Below are 19468 nucleotides of genomic sequence, written 5' to 3'. Positions count from 1 at the left end.
GCATGGTGGGGCCAGGATGCCCCCAGGGCTCTGCCACCCTGCCTGCTTCCCAGGGCTATTTTTAAGCCTGTGTGGGGCAGCTTATATATGGCCAAGCTAAGCCCTGCTGCTGCAGCGGGCAAGCGCAGGGGCGTGCTGTGCCTGGGTGGCTCAGCAGGGCCAGGCTGGTGGCACCACGGCTGCACCAGGGAGGGTGGGATGGCAGCTTCCTGCGGACAAGGCAGGGCTGTGTTCTCAGCAGCGGCCGTGGTGTGCCGTGGACCCGCAAGCCCGGCCTCTGCCCAGCATCTTTGCTTCCTCCCCTCCTGCGCACTCTTGTTTTGCATTCCAAACTCCCAGACAAGCTCCTCTACCTGAGCAGACGAGTGGTTGCAGAGGTTTGCAGCTCAAATGGCACCCAAGTGACAAAGTGCCACCATATCTGCAGGGGACATGCAGGCTGTCACCCCCCCTGAAGCTGGGGGAGCCCGTTTCAACCTGCATTGTCCTCCAACGTCACGTCCTCTGCGGCAGCACTGCTGAGTGGAGGTGAGCGCATGTCCCCTCGTTTCCCACCCTCACCCCCTTGGGACCAGCAGGGCGTCACTGTCTGGGATGGGGTGCGATGCCGTGGGCTGGGGCTGCCCATGCAGGGCAGGGTCCTGGAGGGTCCCAGGAGCATCTTTTGCATCTTTGCCTGGTCAGAGCAGCCTGGGGACTGGTTCCCTGTCCTGTGGGAACCCTGGTTGAGCCCTGCTGGGACCCCCCCCGCCTGGGGGAGGGCTGTGGCTCTTGGACAGACCCAACTTTGTTTCGGGTTGCCAGGGCGAAGGCTTTTCCCAGCTGCCCATGGAGGCGGGGGAGTGTGCCGGCGTTGCTGGGGGACCAGGGATGCCAAGCGGGGCGCTGGCCGGCTCCGGAGCAACCGACTGGGCATGGGGAGCTGCGGCAGGGCTGGGGAGGGCAGCACGGTTTCACTGTACCCCCCCTCGGGCCTGGCAGCAGAGGTTGAAGGAAAGGACTTTTCCCACCTTGGTCGGTTTTTAGGAGAACAAATCCCATCCCAGCGACGTCCTTCCTGCCAGTCCGACCTTGGCCCTCTGGCAGGGGGATGAAACACTCAACAGAAGGAGCACAGTGCCAGCAGTTTACCCGGCAGGTTCTGCAAATCTCGTTCTGGGAAACAGAATTCATTCCTGCCTGTAGCAGGTGACGAAGAGCACGAGGATTAGTAGCCCTTGTCATGGTAATCCCAGCTGGAAGTAGAGCTGCTCTTCACTTTATTACTGCACAAAGCTTTCGCTACAACTAAATCCATGCTAAATACTTGTTGTTTAAAATACCATGATACACTGTTCCCACACTTGGTTTTAATATTAGTCACAGGAATGATGTATTTAAATGAACTAAAATTGGAAAACTAAAACCCTCAGGCCCTAAAAATACAGGCACAGCAGTAAAAATTCCCCAGTCTACCAATTTCCGATAAAAACATCCCTGGGCAAATCTGAAAGCTAGTACCTGATACTTTGTAATGGCAACACATAATTTCTAGTCTAGAATTAGCCATTACAGTTGCTATTACAGTGGGAAAACATGCAGGAGCGTCAGTTATCCTCCTCACCTTCTGTCCTCTCAGCAAGCCTTCCTGCTGTGGAGAGCATGCTGTGTGGGGCAGGAAAGGTCAGGCTAAATAACTGCATTAAAAAGTCTGTCCAGTGGGAGTCAGGCAAGTGCCTCCCCTTCAGCAATAGATCTCATCTATATCACAGCCAGCAGAGGCTGGCTGTCTAACTCCTGCCCTAAAGGTATCTGCCCGCGGTAAGAGATTTTTTTTTCCCCCCATTCATCTTACTGAAGAGCAGCAAACTTCAAAGGAAGAGGAGCCTCCAGGCTCAGCAGAGCAAGTCCTGAGCTCCTGAAGAAAGGGATCACTACTGTGTCTCCTTTCAGTTGTGTTCTCCTCCTTGCTTTCTTAAAAGCAGCCTGGTAAAATGAAGTGCCGTATCTCTTCACTGATGGCCTGAGGCTTCCCAGCAGCAGCGTGCCAAAGCATGGTCCTGAAACTCAGCAAGAGGTTTTGTCTCAGCAGCCGCCAGTTCCCCCTGTTATAGAGCCATCCTGGCGAGGCTCTGCTCTACTCCTGGTTGGCTGATATCAATAATTTTCATCGTGTTAACAGCACTTGCCCTTTTGGTTGTGCTTACCCACTCCTGGGCCTCTCACTTCCAGGACCCAGCAGTGTCCCCCTGCAACCCACCACACCCCAGAAAATAGGGTTCAAAGAGTCTCTGCTGTCCTTTACAACTTCTAACCACCCTCTCACCAGCCAAAGTGAGCAGCCGAGCCCCACTGCTCCCAGGTAGCTCTGGGGAAACCTCAGATTTCTGTCAGGTTTTTTTATTCAAGAGAAAACAGACTGAGCTACCAGCACACTGAGACTGCCTCTGTTGAACTGATGAATCCTGCTCTAAGGGCAGTGGAAGAAGAAACAGTGGGTGCTGCTTGTCCAGAAACTGGTCACACCAGGAATCAATTAACTGCTGGCGATTTTAGGCTCTGCTGGAACAGCACATCAAGGTTATAGTCATTCCTAGTCAAGCCTGTGAATTAGCAGCCATTCTCCAGGTCCAAATTTCAGGCAGTAATCCTGGCTGGTGCAAAGTTGACAAGATGACAAAGTAACCAAAGGAGACAGATCAAAACAGTCGAGCGCAGAGTTGGCTCACTGGTGTCCTCCACACCCAGACCTCACAACAGCGTCCAACTCCTCCCTGGAACCAGGCCTGTGTCTGGATGTGTCTGTCAGGTCTCCAGCACCCCAGCTGGCAGCTTCGGTTCAATGTAGCTCTTCTCCTCCACGTGGTTTGTCTGTTCCAGGAGCCATCGTCTCTCCTGGTCACTGACATCCAGCCTCAGCGTCACCTCTTGGAAAATGCTGTTCACAGCAACCTGTATCATACAGAGGAAAACCAGCTCTATCCCAGTCACAGGACAAACACTGCTCACGTTCTCTGGGTAGAAGACGGGCTGTTACCGCACCTCCTTAAAATGAAGCTTTTTGAACATGCAGATACTGGCTTCATTTTCCTGACCAATCTTAGCCTCAAATTTGGTGATCCCCAGGTGCGTCACTCCTGCAAAAGAGATCAGAAAGAGAAGCATTTCTATTACCTGCTCTGCTGCCACATCTACGAAGGCACACGACTCCAATTTCTGGGGCAGATGGATCTGTTACTACCCTGTCTGTATCACTGGGATATGTGCTTCTAGATCACATCCCGACTGTATTCCCGTTCCCGTGCACTGAGCGACCCTTACCGTAGGACATCATCATCAGAGTTGCCTCCTTGCCAAACCCTCTGCCTCGGTAGCTGGGCTCTGAAAGAGACAGCCACAGAAGTCAGCATCCAGTTATGAGAGACAAATCAGCCATGCTGGAAACTTAGAAGAGACTGTGAGCCAGACCAGCAAAGGATGCTGATGAGGGCTGAACAGCCACGGTAAGGCAATGAGAACTGAGCAATGAGCTACTGTACGTAACATCTGTCTGCAGCTGCCTTTAGCCACGGTGACAAAGGCCCAAGCTAGGAAGCAGAACTTGACCTGCAATCATAATTTCAATCTCGCCCAATGTCGGATCCTCAGTGTCAGTGAGGAAGAGATTCACGTCCCCCACCATGCAATCCTCATCCGCACACGCCTGCCCAGACCACCGCTCTGTGTCCAGCACAATGAAGGTGCACTCTGGGGAAAACAAAAACGTAGCAGCATTTTCAGGGCACGCTAAGAATTATTCACAAATTACTGAAGGATGAAATTAAAGGCATGCAATAGACAGAGGAACAACAGTTTCCACATGTTAACAGTGAGGAAAGGCTAATAATTGGGCCTCCCATGCCAAGTGTGCCTGCTCCCATCCCCAGAAATATAAGAAATATTCTGAAAAAAAACCATTGTGAGGGTGACATAGACACTCAGTCTAGAAACAGCCTATTTAAGGAGCAGGAAAACTTTCACCCCATGACTGAGGTCTCTCTGCTTTGTCTCGCTGTGCAGCGAGTTTGGGCAAAGAATTGTTTGGTGCATAAGAGACTGAGACCTAGTGATTCACCTAGTCCATATTATTGCTGCTTTTAGTAAGGCTTTTAATGCCAGCTAAGACAAATGCTCCAGACTGAGGTCTTTGCCAGCCTCAGTATTTTGCAGCTCACTATATTTCTACCAGGCTTTTATGGGCAGTGATTCATTACCTGTAGGAAAGCCAGGGAACCAATTCAGTCAGCACACCTCAACCAGGTAATTATAAAGTCATTCCATTTCTCAATGAAAAATACAATCCCCTTTCCACCTTTTTATGACGATCAGACCTGGGGAGTGTTGACTGTGCAGCAACAGCTCAGCAGATAATACTGTGGGAAGTAAATCACTGTAATCTTTGAAAAACTGCATAAAAAGGACACCAACAGCCCCAGACATTCTCTACTTCCCTGAGCATATAGCAGCTACAAACAGAAAGCCAGTTCAAAGCTACTGTTGTAGAAGGTCTCACATCCCCTCTGCTTCAGCAAGTAGAGCCTGGCGCTCTCAGCCCACTGTGGGTCTTTTACAGGACAGAGGGGACCTCCTCACCACTCCCACCCACCCTTAGAAAATGTTTAAGATCCTCACTGTCTGTGTCGTCCCGCCAGCTGTGCTGCATCTCATACTCCTGCTCCAGGCTGAGTGGTTCAGAGGCGGTCAGGCGCTGCAGCTCCTCTGACTGCATCCACTCATGGTACCTGACAACGGGACCCAGAACCAGATCACTGCCTGAGCTACAGCATTGCACTCCAATTTCCACAAGCGCTCTGAGGATCAGGTTGTCATAAACTGGTTCTGGAAACACTAGCCCAGCATTCATGGCATCTTAAAAGTATACGCAAGCCTCTCCCTTATCTAACACAGGAATCAGTGTTCTCTGTGGAAATTTAGCAAGTTTGTCCATCCTGTGGCTTTGTCTGAAGAGTGTCCGATGCAAACTCGATGTTTTTAAAAGTACTGAGCATTGAGTTCCGGCGCATTTCATCCCGGCTGAAATTGAAACAACATCTCCTGGACACTGACAAAAAGACTAATACTGGCATCTTTGTGCTGAGGCTGCAGCTGCCCAGGCCAGCACTTTACAAACTGCCTGCATGTCTGCTTCTAATTTATCAAACATCCATCTGGCTTTACACACTGAGGTTTTGCTCTTCCACTATCATTAGGGAAAGACATCAATGAACAAGAGAACTGTTGGTGGTTCACTCACAGCCAGGTATTTCCCTTTCCATGGGTACACAGAGGCACAGACGAAGTTCTCTTTGTCAGCGGACCTGGCAAAGAGCACAGACCTGCCAGAGATGTCTGCTGCCAGGCACGGAGGGCAAAACTGATTGCCTTTTTACAAGTGCTCTTTCCGCTGTGCGGTTCCCAGGGGGAAGAGGGCCCTGCAGCTGCCAAGCCAGCACCCTTTCTGAACACCACACTCCCCTTAAAAAGAGAAATGAAATCAGCCCATGCAAGAGTATCAGAGGAGGACACAAGCCACATACCGGGGCACGTGTGCAGAAGTGTATGGCACCAAGGTCACCCTCTTTCCTTGCAGCACAGTGTCCTGGTTAATCTTCATGGCCTCTGCACCGAGAGAGAGACCCAACACAACACTCGGTGTCTCCAGCGAGGCGGAGGGATGGGACAGCACCCCTGGAGCCCTTCGGGAGCCAGCGGCGGCCACTCTCACTGTGCGGACAGGCCCCAGCTCATAGCAATCCCCCCCCCAACAACCTTCCCGCGTCCCCCCTGCTCCCCCCCACCCAGGGCAGGGCTGTATCGGTGCCGAGTACCCTGCAGCTGGCGGGCCTCGGGGAGGTCCGGGGCCTGAGGGGAACCCTGGGGCCCGAGGGGAGATCGGGGCCTGAAGGGAACGTGGGGTCTGAGGGGAGCCCCGGGGCTGAGGGGAGGCAGGGCCCGGGGCTGAGGGGAGCCCCGCGGCCGGGAGGAAGCGTCTACCTGCCGCGTCGCCTTCCGCGCATGCGCAGAGGCCCACCCACCTCCCCGCCACGAACAGTGTTACGTCACCGCCCCACCCCCTACACCTTCCCCCTCCCCGCCGCCGCGCACGTGACTCCGGCGCCCAATCGCGGTCGGCACATTCACCCCGCCCCCGCCCCGCCCCGGGAGCCGGTCACGTGCACGAAGGGTCCCCGTGGGCGGCGCGTGCGCCGTAAGTGCCCCGCGATGACGGAGGCGGGGCCGCCGGCACGAGCTGCCGCCGGTGAGGTACCGGGGTCCCGGTGTGGGGTGCGGGGTCCCCGTGAGGGAGAGTGCGGGGTGAGGCCTGGGGAGGGGTCCCATAGGCGGGGGTGCTGCCTGGGGGGGGGTCCCGGCGTGGGGCGGTGGTGAGCTGGAGCGACAAGGCCTTGGCGGGGGGAGAAGGCCGCTGGGCCACGGAGGGGGGGCGTGGGGGCCCTCGGGGTCGTAGGGGGCTTCTGCGGGGCGGGGAGGGTTCCCCGGGGAGGGCAGGCTGGGCGAGCAGCACAGCCCGCCGGGGTGCGGGGGGCAGGCCCGGGGGGAGCCGGGGAGTGGTAGGGCCGGGGGGCTCCGGAGGCCTTGGTAGGCTCCGGGCCCTGGGTAGGGCCCCTCCCGGGCTGGGGGGGGACACACCTGCACAAGCACGCTTTCCCGGCCGTGTGCCGGAGGTGTCTGTTCGTGTGCCCGTGGTCTTGCTGCTTTCTCTTGGTTTGTTAAGCTTGGCTTCAGTGACTTGAGTCGAGGTTGGTTATAAAAGAAGATGTTTGGCCTCTTCTTCTGAGGGCTGGTCTAGTTATGACCACAGTGAGCTGTGCTGGCTGATTGATTTCTGTTGTCTAGTGTGTGTGTGTAAGCTTACGAACCATCTGGGTTTTTTAGTAGTGCTCTTAGCTTGTGAAGTTTGTGCTGGGGATTTGGTCCCAGTTGGTATGGCTAAGTAGGAGCATATGTAGAAGTATGAGGAATTTGATAAAGCTCTTAAACAATTCAGCTACATCTAATTATGTATTTACTCTGAAACCTTTCAGAGGCTTGGGTTCTCCCTCTCCCCTGTAGCTTTTCTAAGACAATGTGAAGTTCCCCAAATAATTCTGCTTTGGAAACCTTGGTACGTGTAACAAAACTTCTTGGTTTGTTTTTCATAGGTCCAGTATTTTCAGTTGTCTGCTTATGAGGAGAGACTGTAGGCTGGTTTTTTTTACTATGTTGATTTGCAGGAGGTGTGTGCTCTCTAAGAGTAGTAGCTGCGTGAGAAGCAGCGGTATGAGATCATCCTCAAGGCAGGCATTCTTCCTCTTGAGGTTTTGGTGTCTGAAACAGCCCCTCTGGCTGTTTGGGGAAGGTGAAGTTTGGGCATCACGTGCTGTGAAAGGGCAGGGCCTGTTGGTTACTTTTAAACTAGTTTAACGGGTATGAGAACTTTTCAGTAGAGCATTGAAGCAAGTGTTGCCGGTGAGTGGGGTATGTCTGTCTGAAGTGCAAGGTCCTGCTGAAATCCTCTTTTGTTCAGATGTCAGAAGACTGATGCGTAAAAGCTGACTCATGGGTTCCTCCTTTTTCTGACAAAGCTAACGCAACTTTGTGATGTCTCCCTAGGTTAAAGGCAATAGAAGTTGAAAACACTCTCCTGAAAACACCCTCCTTACTTTGCTCCGAGCCTCCCCACTGCCTTCAACATGGCTGGTGGCATTACTGATACAGGAGAGCTTTACTCTCCCTATGTAAGTACCGCTGTTTGTGGGTTTGCTCAGAAGCCTTTTCAAAATCCTCTTCTCTCAACATTGTGTTTTCGTTTCCTGCTTCCCCATAGACATAACCTCAGTGTTTCAAGAGATGGTGGAGGTCAAAGGGTACTTAAAAATGCTTGTACTTGGAGGTTTTTTTGCATCACAAATCCCTTTATATACTGTGAAGAGACAATGTCTGCTTAAGGAATAGTTCTAAAAGTGTTAAAAAGAGCTTCATGCCCCATACCAGCTCTTGCATCCTTCTACCCACTTTCCTTATATTTTGCTAATGTTTTCATCAACCCAAATTGTCATGTGAAGCTAGCATAAACAGGGGAGATTGTGATGTGGAAACTATCCCACTTTGCTTCTCTTCTTTTTATTTTATGTAATGTTTTCCTCTGAATTTATTAAAGTTTACTTATTTGTAGCTGTTGTAGTAATTTGTTTTAAACCACTTCACTTATAACCAGTAATCAAGATGTTTCTTCCTTGTAATGTGGTGTCCTGTGAAACTGCAGAGCCAATTACTGTTTTACCATGTTACTGGAAATACTTGTTTTTATAGCCACAAGTGTTCATATAGCGTCAGCTCTTAAAACAGCATTTTGCATACACTTTTTTTTTTCTGAAGTGAATTCACAGATCACTAAAGAGAGAACCAGTCCTGAAATCTGTGTGTTGGCCTTCAAATGCTTTAAAACTTTCATCCTCATGTTAATGACTGAATTTAGGAGAACTGGATATTAGGCTGCAGAAATAGGTCACAACTGAGAAAACAGAGAACAAGACAGTAACTGGGACATTTGGACCCTAAAGGATTGATGTCACCTGCTCTTATGTTGTTATGTTAGTGTTGCATGAATTTCCTAGAGTCTAATCTCAAAGGCTATGACTCTCTTCTCTTTCCCTGAAGATGTCTAGCCAGACTGAACACACAGGCACCATTCTCATCTCTGTCTACTTGACCAAAGTCAAGGAAAATCACCTGAGCTGGTTTTTTTTTTCAGGAGTCCTTCACTGTAGAGTAAGTCATGGCCCTGGACACTTGAGTTGTGCTTGGGGAATGACAGCTCTGCCAGCTGAATGAAAAGAACTTTCCTGCAAGCTGCAATGGCTGATTTTGTTTTTTCATTGTTCTGGGAGACTCGTCAAAAGATGAATTTGCTGTGCTTATGTCAGTGAATGAAGGGCAGGAGTGCTTGCAGGGTCTCTGGGGAATAGTTCTCCTAATATTAATTGCTCCACACCCAGAAAAGTGTACTCACAGTTTTTTACTGGCTCTCCTCTGGAGAGACTCTGACCTATATAAAAAAGAAAAACTCTGGGGCAATTTTTGATCTTGAGTTCAGCTAAATTTATAGTCTATGGGGGGTCCTGTCCAGGTGCACAGTTATCTTTTGCCCCTGGGCAGAAAAAAGCTCATTGCCACAGAGGATAAAATCCTTTCCCTTCCAGAAGTAAAATCCCTTCTTCAGAATGTGCTCAGCTGCTTACTGGTAAAATGGCAAGCAGGCTTTGAATCAGAATTCTGTTTGGATATTTCCTGCTTGACTAAGAATAAAGAACAAGAGATTCTGAAAGGTAACTTATGTACGTAGCGATAACTACTTAGGTTCGGGTCAGAAAACAAGGAGAGGCCCCAACCCACAGTGTAGACCCTTCTGGTAGAAGGCAGTGGATTTGAAAACAAACAAACAAAAATCTCATGTGCTTTCTAACTTTAAAAGTCAGAAAGGAAAAAAAAATATTTAAAAATCATTGGAAAAATGCAGAGGAATATCAGTTTCTCCATAAATGTGCTGACACTTACTTTGTTCTCATTGGTTATCAGTCCCCTCCTATATTTATTTCTAGCATGGGCTTGCTCCCACCCTGCTTGCTCAAAGATTGCTCTCTCCATTTAAATCAGTACGTATATGAGATGCCTTGCATGATTTCTGGCACAGCTGCAAACTCTCATGTTGGATTATGTGGATGATTGCAGGTTGGCCTAGTTTACATGTTCAACCTCATCGTCGGAACAGGAGCCCTCACCATGCCGAAGGCCTTTGCAACAGCAGGGTGGCTCGTCAGCCTCGTTCTCCTAATGTTCCTGGGATTTATGAGGTAGGATGTGAGTATGTGTCTTTAGGGGATTGGGGGGTTCAGTTGGGTGGGGCTGTAAGGACAGTGCTAAGACTTTGCTGCTTTTCTGAGTGATCCTGTCCCTCTGCTGCTTGACCATTGGTCTCTGCAGTTGTGTTGCCTGTGGACTTTATTTAGAGGGATGCATTTTCTGACTGTCTGCAATATGGTGCTACATCCCATTTCCTGACTGATGGGAAAGACTTTTTCTCCAGTCCAGAGTCTTCTGAGACCTTTCTCCCAGCTTCTTTTTTTTGACACTGTCCTCGCTGTGGATACATCCCACGCTTGCCTCTGTCATGGATCCGTTCCCCAAACACTAACCAGGTCACAGGTTCACTTCTCTGCTTTGTGACTTGCAGATGTGATGCAGACCTGTTGTGTTAGCTTTCTCTTGGCTTCTGGCAGTACTCTGGGCAGCTGCAAGAGTGTCAGGAAAACAAATTACTGTATAGCTGGGCCCATCTTATTCCCCCTACACCTTTGCTGCTCAAGACCTTGGAGCTGGTCTCATGATTTTCATGCTGGCTCACCATGAGCTTCTGCCCAGATGTCTCCCTGCTGGAGCAGCAGGTGGAGCTGAAGGCTGTTGATACAGCACTGATGTCTAAGTAGTTATTAATAGAATTGCCATCTTCTGATGGATTGTGAATCCCTGCTTGCTTCTTGCTAGGTTTTAAAATAAAATAAAACAAAATCCCCTCCTGCCGTTTGTGAGAATGGAATTTAGAAGTTCCTGTCTTGTCGGTAACCAGCTCTGTCAGCCTGAATGTGCCTTTGGTTTGGAGGCAGTGCTTTTCAGATCTGTTAGGTGCTGCTATATAGAGGTACTGTATGCTCAGTACTGACTCTAGTAATGCTTGTAAGTTCCCCACCTCAAAGCTGTATGCTGCAAAGGCTTGATAAAATGTAAACTGTGGCAGCACCAGTAACTGGGAGCTTTGGAAGCAATTCCTTTTAGATACATTAGTTTAAAAGCATAAATTCAGTGTATGAAACTCAGCACCAGCAGACAGTCCTGCAAGGTCAGCAGAAGAGCACAAGCCTCCAAACCTGCATACCAAAACTGCACTGGATTAAAATGAGAAAACACAGCTCAAAGTACTATGTGCCTTGGGAGCCGCGTTGCCCTGTTGCTTTTGTTCTTGTGCTTGTGACTTCCTCATGCCTGCTGGGGACCCTTCAGTGCAAGAAGAGTTTAGGCGGAAATTGCTACATGGGCCTCACGACAGGGCTGCTTTCTTTTATTCCTGCAAAACTAATCTCTCATGTGAGCTTGATAAGTGAGTCCAGTTCCTGAAGCAGTAAGAAACCACTTTAAAGCCTTAAATAAGATTGATTTGTGGTTCATTTGTGTGTGCGTTTTTTATTATAGGACTGTTTTTAGCTGAGATAATGATATTCCTTCCATCAGTGTCTCTCGCTGTCTCTCTGGACAGCTTTTCCTCTGGTCTCCAGCAAAGTGTATTTGCATGTGCGTGTGATCTGCTCCTTGGTCTTGTATTGCTGCTTTGCTTCTGATGCCACTTGTAAGATTCTTTAAGGAACGGTAGTACCTTTGCCACAGGCCATAATAGATAAGCTTCAGAATAATACTGCATTCATCCTAGGCCCTAAAAAGAGGAAGGAAGCTTGCTTTCTAACAAAGGGGGAAGTCCTCTTGCCTTCTTCAACCCACAGAAACACTAGGAAGGTGCCTTCCAGATATCTAAAGTGTCTTCTTACGTCTGAAGGCGTGTTATATTTTACTACATTTTGTGGCCTGCTTGAACACCTTAATCCCAAGAACAGAAGGGAACAGCAAACTGAGATGAAACACCGTACCAAAAAGGCAGTGTGTGTGAGGAGTTGGTGAAAGTGTTTTTTTGGTTTGTTTGCTCCTACAAACACGTGGGAGTAATTCTCCATCTCTCTTCAGTGATGGTTCTTGACTATTAATGATATCAATTTAATTTCTCTCTCTAGCTATATGACTACAACTTTTGTGGTAGAAGCCATGGCTGCTGCAAATGCCCAGCTGCGATGGAAGAGAATGGAAAAACGCAAGGTTTGTGTGGGGTTTAATTTTCCATTTTCTCTTGTTCTTTTATCTTGTAGGACTTGCCTGAGATTCCTCTGCATCTTTGCCTTGCAAAGGCAAGGCTAGTAACTCTAAAAGAATAAATTTCTACTGTACTCAACTTTGCCATATAAAATATGGCTGTTAGTTCTCTGTGGGGTTGCTCATTAAAGACAGGATTTTCTGCTCCTGCTTTGAAAAATCTGTTCACATTTCTTACTGATTGTGCTCTGCTTGCCCAGAAGCGCTGCTCAGTGAATGTGGAGAGGTGGCAGCCAATATATTGGTGCCATTTGGAATGCGCTGAGGTCTATAAATCCTTGCTGATCTCAGGTCATTTAACTGGGACAGGCTGGAATGTCCTTGCTGCCACTCGGGCTGTATCGCAGGGAGTGGACAGTCCTGAAGTGTGTCCTTGCTGTAGAACTTACTTGTGGCTTTTTGGATCCTGGCTTTAGTGGCTTTTCTGGATCAATGCAAGGCATAATTGTTTGCACTGATTTAGATCCCTGCCTGTATGTTAGTGGGTTGGAGTTAGGAGCTAGACCTGTCCGCTCTGACTAGCGAAGACTATATATGTTTGGATTTTTTTTTTCTACCAGTTCTGCAACCCTGCAGATCTGCTGGAAGTTTCTAACTTCCTTGTGCCACATATCACTACATGAATTGGACACTGTTGCTGTGTGCATGACCTAGGCTAGGACAGCAGAGCCTGTCACTCACTTTAGCCTGCTCTGCTAGTGCCCTCTTGTGCTCTCCGCAGCATCCCAAGCCTGAGCCAAGGGCTCCCTGGTATTGTCTTTGCTTGCATGTCCTGCCCATCCCTGTTTGGGACCTTCCTTTGAGTTTCTGGAAGTGGGACCATGACACTGGTGGTGCCACAGCTTGTACTGTGGGTAGTAGACATCTCAGCAGTGGTCTGGTCTTTTGTTCCAGGAGGATGATGAGGATTCTTCCTCTGGAGTATCTGACAGTGATGTTCTCCTCCAAGATGGCTACGAGCGAGCAGAGACACGACCCATCCTGTCAGTTCGTAAGTACCCAGTTCATAATTTCACTGGATCAGAGACCTCTTCTCTGCAGACAGTGTCCCACTGGGCTCCAGCAAGTGGAGCAGCACTTCTGTCCATTTCACCCTTAATTCCATGTGTTTGCATCTCAGTCCTTAGCACTTGCAAGATAAGACTCATTGAAAAATCAATTCACTTTCTGTGCTCTGATAAAGATCTTTTCCTTCTAGGTCACTAAGACGAGAATGTCTTACTTTGAAAACACTTTAAACTAACCTCAGTAGAGTAATTGGACCAGTGACTCTGCAGCTGTGCAGTCGAACAAACTGCCCTTCAAGCTGTTGCTAGAGCTCCTTGAATGTCTTCAGATAGCCTGGCCTCTGGGTTTATTGGAGGGACTAGTTGAAACACTTCTTGTTTTCAAATTGCAGAGAGGCGTGGCTCACCCAATATCTTTGAAATCACTGAGAGGGTGGAAATGGGCCAGATGGCTTCCATGTTCTTCAATAAAGGTAAGTGATTTGTGTTTTCAGAAGTCCCGTCAGGTCCTCCTGCATGTTGTGTGTATGGCTTTTCCTTAAGTCTGCGTGCTTCTCAGTGTGGGTTTGCATCCTGAGTTTGTGATGATTCCACCCAAAAGTGTTGTTCCTTCCCTCTGTGGACTGTAGTCATCCCCCTGTGTAGTGTTTCTGCAAAGTAGAGCATTTATGGGCCAGGTGGGCCAGAACCTGCATGAAGGGGAGGGCGCTGTGGTAGTAGCAGAACTAGCCAAAATACTGTAGGTTATGGCCCCAGTTTCTTGAGACAGGTAAGTGTAAGTCAGTACCTTTTCTGACTGCCCTTAACATAACTCTGAATGGCATCTGTCCTCTGTGATCTCCACTGTCTAAAGCAGTAGAGCCCAGCTGTAGTGTTTGCTAGTTCCATCTTGGTTGTAGCATTGGAGAATAAGATGTTCGGGCTTCCCTGAACCCCGTACGCATCAGTCTGAAGGAGAGAGACTTCTGGGGACAGCTTCTGAGAATTGTGTGTGTCTGGGGGGTCACCAAGAGAGCTGCTGGGACGTGAACTGCTGAAAGGGTCCCTGGTGTGCATATGATAGGCAGATGTCTTGTCTTTTTGCTTTTAAATGTCTCTTGTATGCCAGGGAACAAACCACACTGCAATAAAGCCATATCCATTGTTGCATGTGATAGAAATGCAAACTACAATGTTAAGTATTCTGAAACTTGTAAAACAGTACATTTGAAATGCTGTGCAGAGCCAGAAAATCATCAGACACCATGGTTGTGCAGTTTTGAGCCTGTCAGGCCCCATTTCTTGTGGAAAGCGACATTTTCTCTTGTTCATTGGCCACCTTACAAACACACGATGGGCTGTTTTTTTCCACTACGTTACATAGCTTTATGCCAGTGTAAGACTTGCCTCTGAAGGACAGCTGGGCTTAAGGAGTGAAGATTCTTTGAACTATATTATTGCTGATTTTAAAGTCCAGTTGAAAAAAAAACTTCTTAATTTCCCTGCATGCCTCTTCTAGGTCTTTGTAGATTTAAATCACTTAGGGCTATCAAAATAATCCACCTTGGGTCAGACTGCCACTTTTCTAGTCAGAGAAGAGGGGAGGTGACTTGAATGTGGATTGGAGACCCATAAACATCTTGTTTCTAGCCTTGCCTGTAGCACTGGGTTGCTCTGACTTTAGGCAAGTTTTCTTGCTCGTAAAGAAACACTGTGAATGCTTCCCTGTCTCTTGATCACCCTCTGGGGAGTAATATTTGGGAAGTGCTCTGAAAGCAAGCACCATGTAACAGGGCTTAGCAGTATTGCTGAGGATTCAGCTGTAGAGGCCTGTTCAGCTGCAGGAGGGCTGGGGGAACACAGATGGAGGAGTACTCCCATAAACAAGTTCCAGAAGGCCCCTGCTTTGTGTGTGTTTCACAGGGGGAGATGGTAACAGCCGCTCAAGCCAGCCAGGCATCGGGCAGTTGCCTTCTAGACCTCTCTGCCTTGACGCTGGCTGCTGCTCAGCCAGTAGAGGGTGCTGGAAATGCATGTCCTCTCTTCCTGATGTACACTTCCTAGCAAAGTGATATAAACTGCTTAGTACTCTAAATCTTAATCCCTCTTCTTAATGTTGCTTTAGCCAGAGTTATCTGATTTCTGTGTTAGGGATCCTCCCCAGGACCTACTCAGCCCCATGTAAAGGGATGCATCCCTCTGCAGGAAGGCAGCTGGAACAGCTGCAGACTGTAGCTTGAAACAACTTGTGACTTCTAGATGAGATGAGGTACACACAGTGAAGGTCTGGGGCGGCTGTAACTCATTTGCTGCTTTCCCTTCCTCTGTGCTCAGCAATGAAGCTCCATCCCTGTACTGTTGCTGAGTCCTAGTTCAGAGACACCCTCTGGTCTGCTGAGCGGTTGCAGAGAAGAGATAAGTTAAGTACCTCCCTCTGCAGATCCTTGCTGAGGTGCTTCCTTCTGACGGTTGCACAGAAAGGCCTTCAATAAGGGCAGTTGTTCAGTGACCAGTGAGGACTAGGGCTGAGAAAGTGTGCCACACTTGCGAAGTCCCGGCTCCAAGAACCAACCTCTGCGGTTTCACAGCTAGCAAATGTCTGGGTGGGTTTTTGCTCACGATATACAAAACATGGATCCAAACCCAGGGTGTCTGAGGACTTTACAGCCTTCAGAGGGAAGGCTGGTGAAAGCTTTGCAATAGACCTCAAAGCTTCTGATTTCTAGTGAGTTCGCTGCTCCTTTCTCTTGACTGATTTTTATTTTCAACAATCTGACAGGAGTTGAATCTGCAGTCCTGGGAGGTAAGCTGGGGATAAATCTCAATTTCAGACTGTCTGCATTCTTAAAGGGAGCTGACTTCAGTTTAGGCTGTGAAGGGCCTGTGTGCTCTTTCAAAAGAGCTGGCTCTGAAGAACTGCACTTTTTTATTTTTAATTTTTTTTTAATTTGCAATGTTGGGTGCTTTCTTCTGGGACCAAGCGGTCATTTATTGCAATAATGGATTCTAGGCACATCTATCATGCTGTTTCCCCACAGGAAGTAATTGATTTTTTTTTTTTTCCATTTTGTGTCCAGTAATGAAAGTATTGATCAGGGAGGGTCAGCAGCAGTTTATAAAAGAACTGATGCTAAAGTCTTCCTGCCTTTGAGAGGGTGAGTTTGGGAGAGGAGTGTTACCTGGACTTCACACAGACAGAGAAGCCTGCACTGGAACGGGGATACAGTGTGTGCTGGTGGGTACCTGATGGTGCTGCTGTGGCTTAGCTGCTCATGTTAGCCTTATTTTGCGTGTGTGGGGCAGCTGAGGCCTGAGATCAGTAGCAGATCCCAAAACAGAATCTATATCTGAGTCTGTGTAGTCCTGTGCTCAGTGTGTCTTGCAGCTTCTGTCCTATGTCAGATATTTGTTATAACCTTCAACCCTTTTTAATGGGAAGTTGGAGAAAACTGGTAGGTAGTTTGTCACCATCTTCAGAACAATGCAGAGGCTCCTTAACTGTGAAGCCATCTCAAATCTTTCATGGAGGAAGAAAACAAGGGGGGAACTATATGAGATGATCTGACAATTTCTGTAAGGTCTCCATTTGTCTATTTAGACGAACCAGGAACAACTCTAGTGTACTGGCTTAGTGTGCTGCTTTACGGAAGCAGGGAAGTTTTCTTGCTGCTTTCCCAATACAGCCCTTTTCTTAGGAATATTTTATGCTAAGTGGGCTCAGTATATTGAATAATTTATTTAAATGAAGGAGAATTCCTATTAATGTTTCCTGACATCCAGAGATCAGGGGCACTATGATGGCAAAACATGGTGAAACTTTGGGGCATCCAAGTACTGTAGAAATATTAGTCCACATTCCTGCAGTAACGCTGTCCTTGTTTGATAGTTGTCACATGCAAGGCTTGGAGAGGTGAATTGATTTGCTCAAGCTCTATTAGGATTAAGCATCAGGTGGCATTGCAACTGGAAAGTATGAGCAGGTTCCTTGAGCTGTTTTCTTTCAATGTCAAATTCCTAAATGAAACAAATCTGAGGCTTTTTTTTTTTTTTTTTTTTTTTGTAGCTCACCTGTCTCTGAACTAAAATATGTTCCATTTTGTCTTTCTGTGGTGAGATTTATACTGACTTCTTTGGAAGAAAAGGATCCCAGGGTCTCATCAAGCATTTCTTTGTCCCTGCAGATTTTAGCCGTCCCCAGCAGTGTCTTGTTGTGCCCCAGTAAGGCCATTCTGTGCACCTAAACTTGTGTAAAACTTTTTTAATCTCATAGGTGAAGGCAGGGCAAGCTTTTAAAAAAACAAACAAACAAACAAAAACCCCCAAAAAACCACGAAGAAAACCCAGGTATGGGGCAGGAACAGCATACACTGTGGCAGTAGGGTAAGAGAGCTGCAGAAACAGAGTTCTAAAGCTTTGCAGGTTTGAACCTCGGCTCAAGTTGCTGATGGTATGGAATCTCCCAAAGCAGCTCGATTTCAACCCTGTGGAACCTGAGCTCTGCAAGCCCAAATCCCTCATGTGAAGGTCCTGCAGTTTTGCAAGCAGAGGGTTTGGAATTGGTGGAGACTAAAAGCATCTTCTCTCTTCATTTCACTGTTTGTCAAGCTGCGCTCACACCAGCATCAGCTAGATGTTTGCCTGTGGCTGTTCCAAGTTGACAGCTTCATCTGGCAGATGACTTATGTGAGACCTGTTGGTCTTGACCAGTGACTGGAGGATGGGCTTGAACTAGAGGGTCTAGTGTCAGGGCCAGGTATTGAAGGAGGCAGAGTCGAGGTCTGAGGCACCTTGTGTCACATCAGTTCCTGTGCTGTGGTTAAGTTCCCTAAGCCACTGATGTGAACCTTGGGTGGAATTTGCTGCAGAAAGAAGTAAACTATGGAGGAAAATGGTGATTTATTTTTAAGACTTTGAAAAAGTTTTGTGTATTTGAAGTGGAGAGTTCAAGAGTCCCTGTGTATTTTGCTGTCTCTACAATATTTCCTTTTCCTGCAGTGGGTGTCAACCTCTTCTATTTCTGCATAATTATCTACCTCTATGGAGACCTGGCAATCTACGCAGCAGCTGTACCAGTCTCTCTCATGCAAGTGACCTGGTAAGTGTGCTTACTGCTGTGGGGTTGTATGCTAACAGAGAAGAGAGCAGGCTTTTGGATTTGATGGGGTGATAAGTCTGACTGGGATCAGCTCTACTTTCTGGAGTGGAGAAATGGCTCAAGGACAGCTCATTGCTTGTGGATGGGAAGGTGAAGTTGTTTTATATTCCCCCCACCAAGTGCCTGCTGCCTGCCTGAAAAGTGGCTGACCTGATTTCAGATGAGTCCTCAGGTGTGAAGTACTTCCAGCTTCAGCACTTGCAGACATGGGACTTTTTGCTCCATAGTTTGATTGCAATACTCTGCAATATTTTAGCTTCTCTGTCTCTTTGGGTAAGACCCGAGAGGTGTGATGCTTACCAAGCCTCTGACCAGTGAGTGGTGATGTTACATGAACTTAGCTCTGGACTGAGACCAGTTCCTTTCTCAAAGAAACAGATGATGAAAGGGATTGGTTTGATCAAATCTGGGCTGGCTGGATTTGGACTCATGACTTTGGAAATGGAAAACCTCAGTGATCCATATATGACGTAAACTTGCTAGCTTGATGACTAAATCACCAAACTTGTAACTGCAGGCAATTCAAGAATTTGCCTTTAAATGTATGGTACTCAGTGACTTGCTCTGTTACACAGTCCAGAAAATATAAGGAGGGAGGGTGTTCAGGGAGGGAGAGGAGGAATGGACACTTCAGGTCTCTGATCATTCTTCTTTCTTCAATGCAGGAGAGGGGAGGACATCTGCTAGGAGTTAATTACTGTCTTTTGTTTCTCCCTCCTTTCCCAGCAGTGCCACTGGCAACCATTCTTGCAGTGTTGGAGATGGCACAAAGTATAACGATACAGACAAGTGCTGGGGGCCAATTCGACGGATTGATGCTTACAGACTGTATCTGGTGAGTTTCTGAAACTGGGATGACCATTATCTCCATTTAAACTTTGCTTCTAGTGGATAGGGATTTTTTTTCTGTAGAGATAATGTTGTTCAAGTAAAAGCTTTTGGTTCAGTCTGACCTTTTTGGCCAAATACCCCCTCTCTGTTCTTGGTGACATGGCTGTGTTTTAATTTGGTGGCCATCAGAATGATCCTTATGATTTTGAGTTTAAGTAGAGTTCTTAGTCCTTCTTGTCGTGTAGTTTTATATTGCTTGAGCAGGTGATACATCCATGCCAAAGGGTGGGTTTTTTTCAGTGGCTGGCTAAGTAGTTGTTGCTTTGAGGTTGTTGTTGTCAATATACTGGAATATATTAAGCTCTCTTGAGTGCATTCTTTATGTGAATAAAATTGTTTATGCTGCAGGAGAATCTGCTTTTTGAGAGATGATGGAAACAGCCCACTTAAACAACATCCAGTGCTATATGCTGCTTTAGTAATAGCTTTCTGTCTAGTTTAGGATTGT

The 19468-nt window shown here is 47.8% G+C and overlaps 2 protein-coding genes across 7 annotated transcripts in view; one reads left to right on the top strand and one right to left on the bottom strand.

Moving 5' to 3' along the window:
- Positions 1–1219: 1219 nt before the first annotated feature.
- NAT9 (N-acetyltransferase 9) lies at positions 1220–6043 on the bottom strand. 4 transcript variants are annotated; one of them, XM_075518916.1, is made up of 7 exons: positions 6013–6031; positions 5556–5637; positions 4651–4760; positions 3586–3726; positions 3301–3360; positions 3022–3116; positions 1224–2931 (listed from the first exon to the last, which is right to left on the bottom strand). In XM_075518916.1, the coding sequence occupies exons 2-7, from the start codon at positions 5630–5632 to the stop codon at positions 2785–2787; spliced, it is 630 nt and encodes a 209-aa protein (XP_075375031.1). In that variant the 5' UTR covers positions 5633–5637; positions 6013–6031; the 3' UTR covers positions 1224–2784. The 4 variants fall into 4 exon arrangements, with proteins under 4 accessions (XP_075375033.1, XP_075375032.1, XP_075375031.1 ...); XM_075518915.1 differs by having other exon boundaries at positions 1225–2931; positions 5556–5742; positions 6013–6043; XM_075518918.1 differs by lacking the exon at positions 3586–3726 and having other exon boundaries at positions 1220–2931; positions 5556–5742; positions 6013–6043.
- A 156-nt stretch (positions 6044–6199) lies between these two features.
- The window catches only part of SLC38A12 (solute carrier family 38 member 12), a 45423-nt gene continuing 32154 nt past the window's right edge, over positions 6200–19468 (top strand). The window contains exons 1-8 of one of the 3 annotated variants that reach the window (XM_075518633.1): positions 6200–6277; positions 7630–7754; positions 9748–9869; positions 11853–11934; positions 12883–12979; positions 13388–13468; positions 17970–18069; positions 18859–18964. In XM_075518633.1, coding sequence (XP_075374748.1) covers positions 7710–7754; positions 9748–9869; positions 11853–11934; positions 12883–12979; positions 13388–13468; positions 17970–18069; positions 18859–18964 — 633 coding nt within the window. In that variant the 5' untranslated portion in view covers positions 6200–6277; positions 7630–7709. Of the gene's footprint in view, positions 6283–7629; positions 7755–9747; positions 9870–11852; positions 11935–12882; positions 12980–13387; positions 13469–17969; positions 18070–18855; positions 18965–19468 lie in introns of all 3 variants that reach the window. The other 2 variants (XM_075518630.1, XM_075518631.1) reach the window with 2 other exon arrangements.

The sequence above is a fragment of the Mycteria americana genome, chromosome 16 (genome assembly GCF_035582795.1).
Source record: "Mycteria americana isolate JAX WOST 10 ecotype Jacksonville Zoo and Gardens chromosome 16, USCA_MyAme_1.0, whole genome shotgun sequence".
Lineage (NCBI taxonomy): Eukaryota > Metazoa > Chordata > Aves > Ciconiiformes > Ciconiidae > Mycteria > Mycteria americana.
The sequence above is the reverse complement of the archived record's forward strand: the minus strand, read 5'-3'. Positions and strand labels throughout refer to the sequence as shown.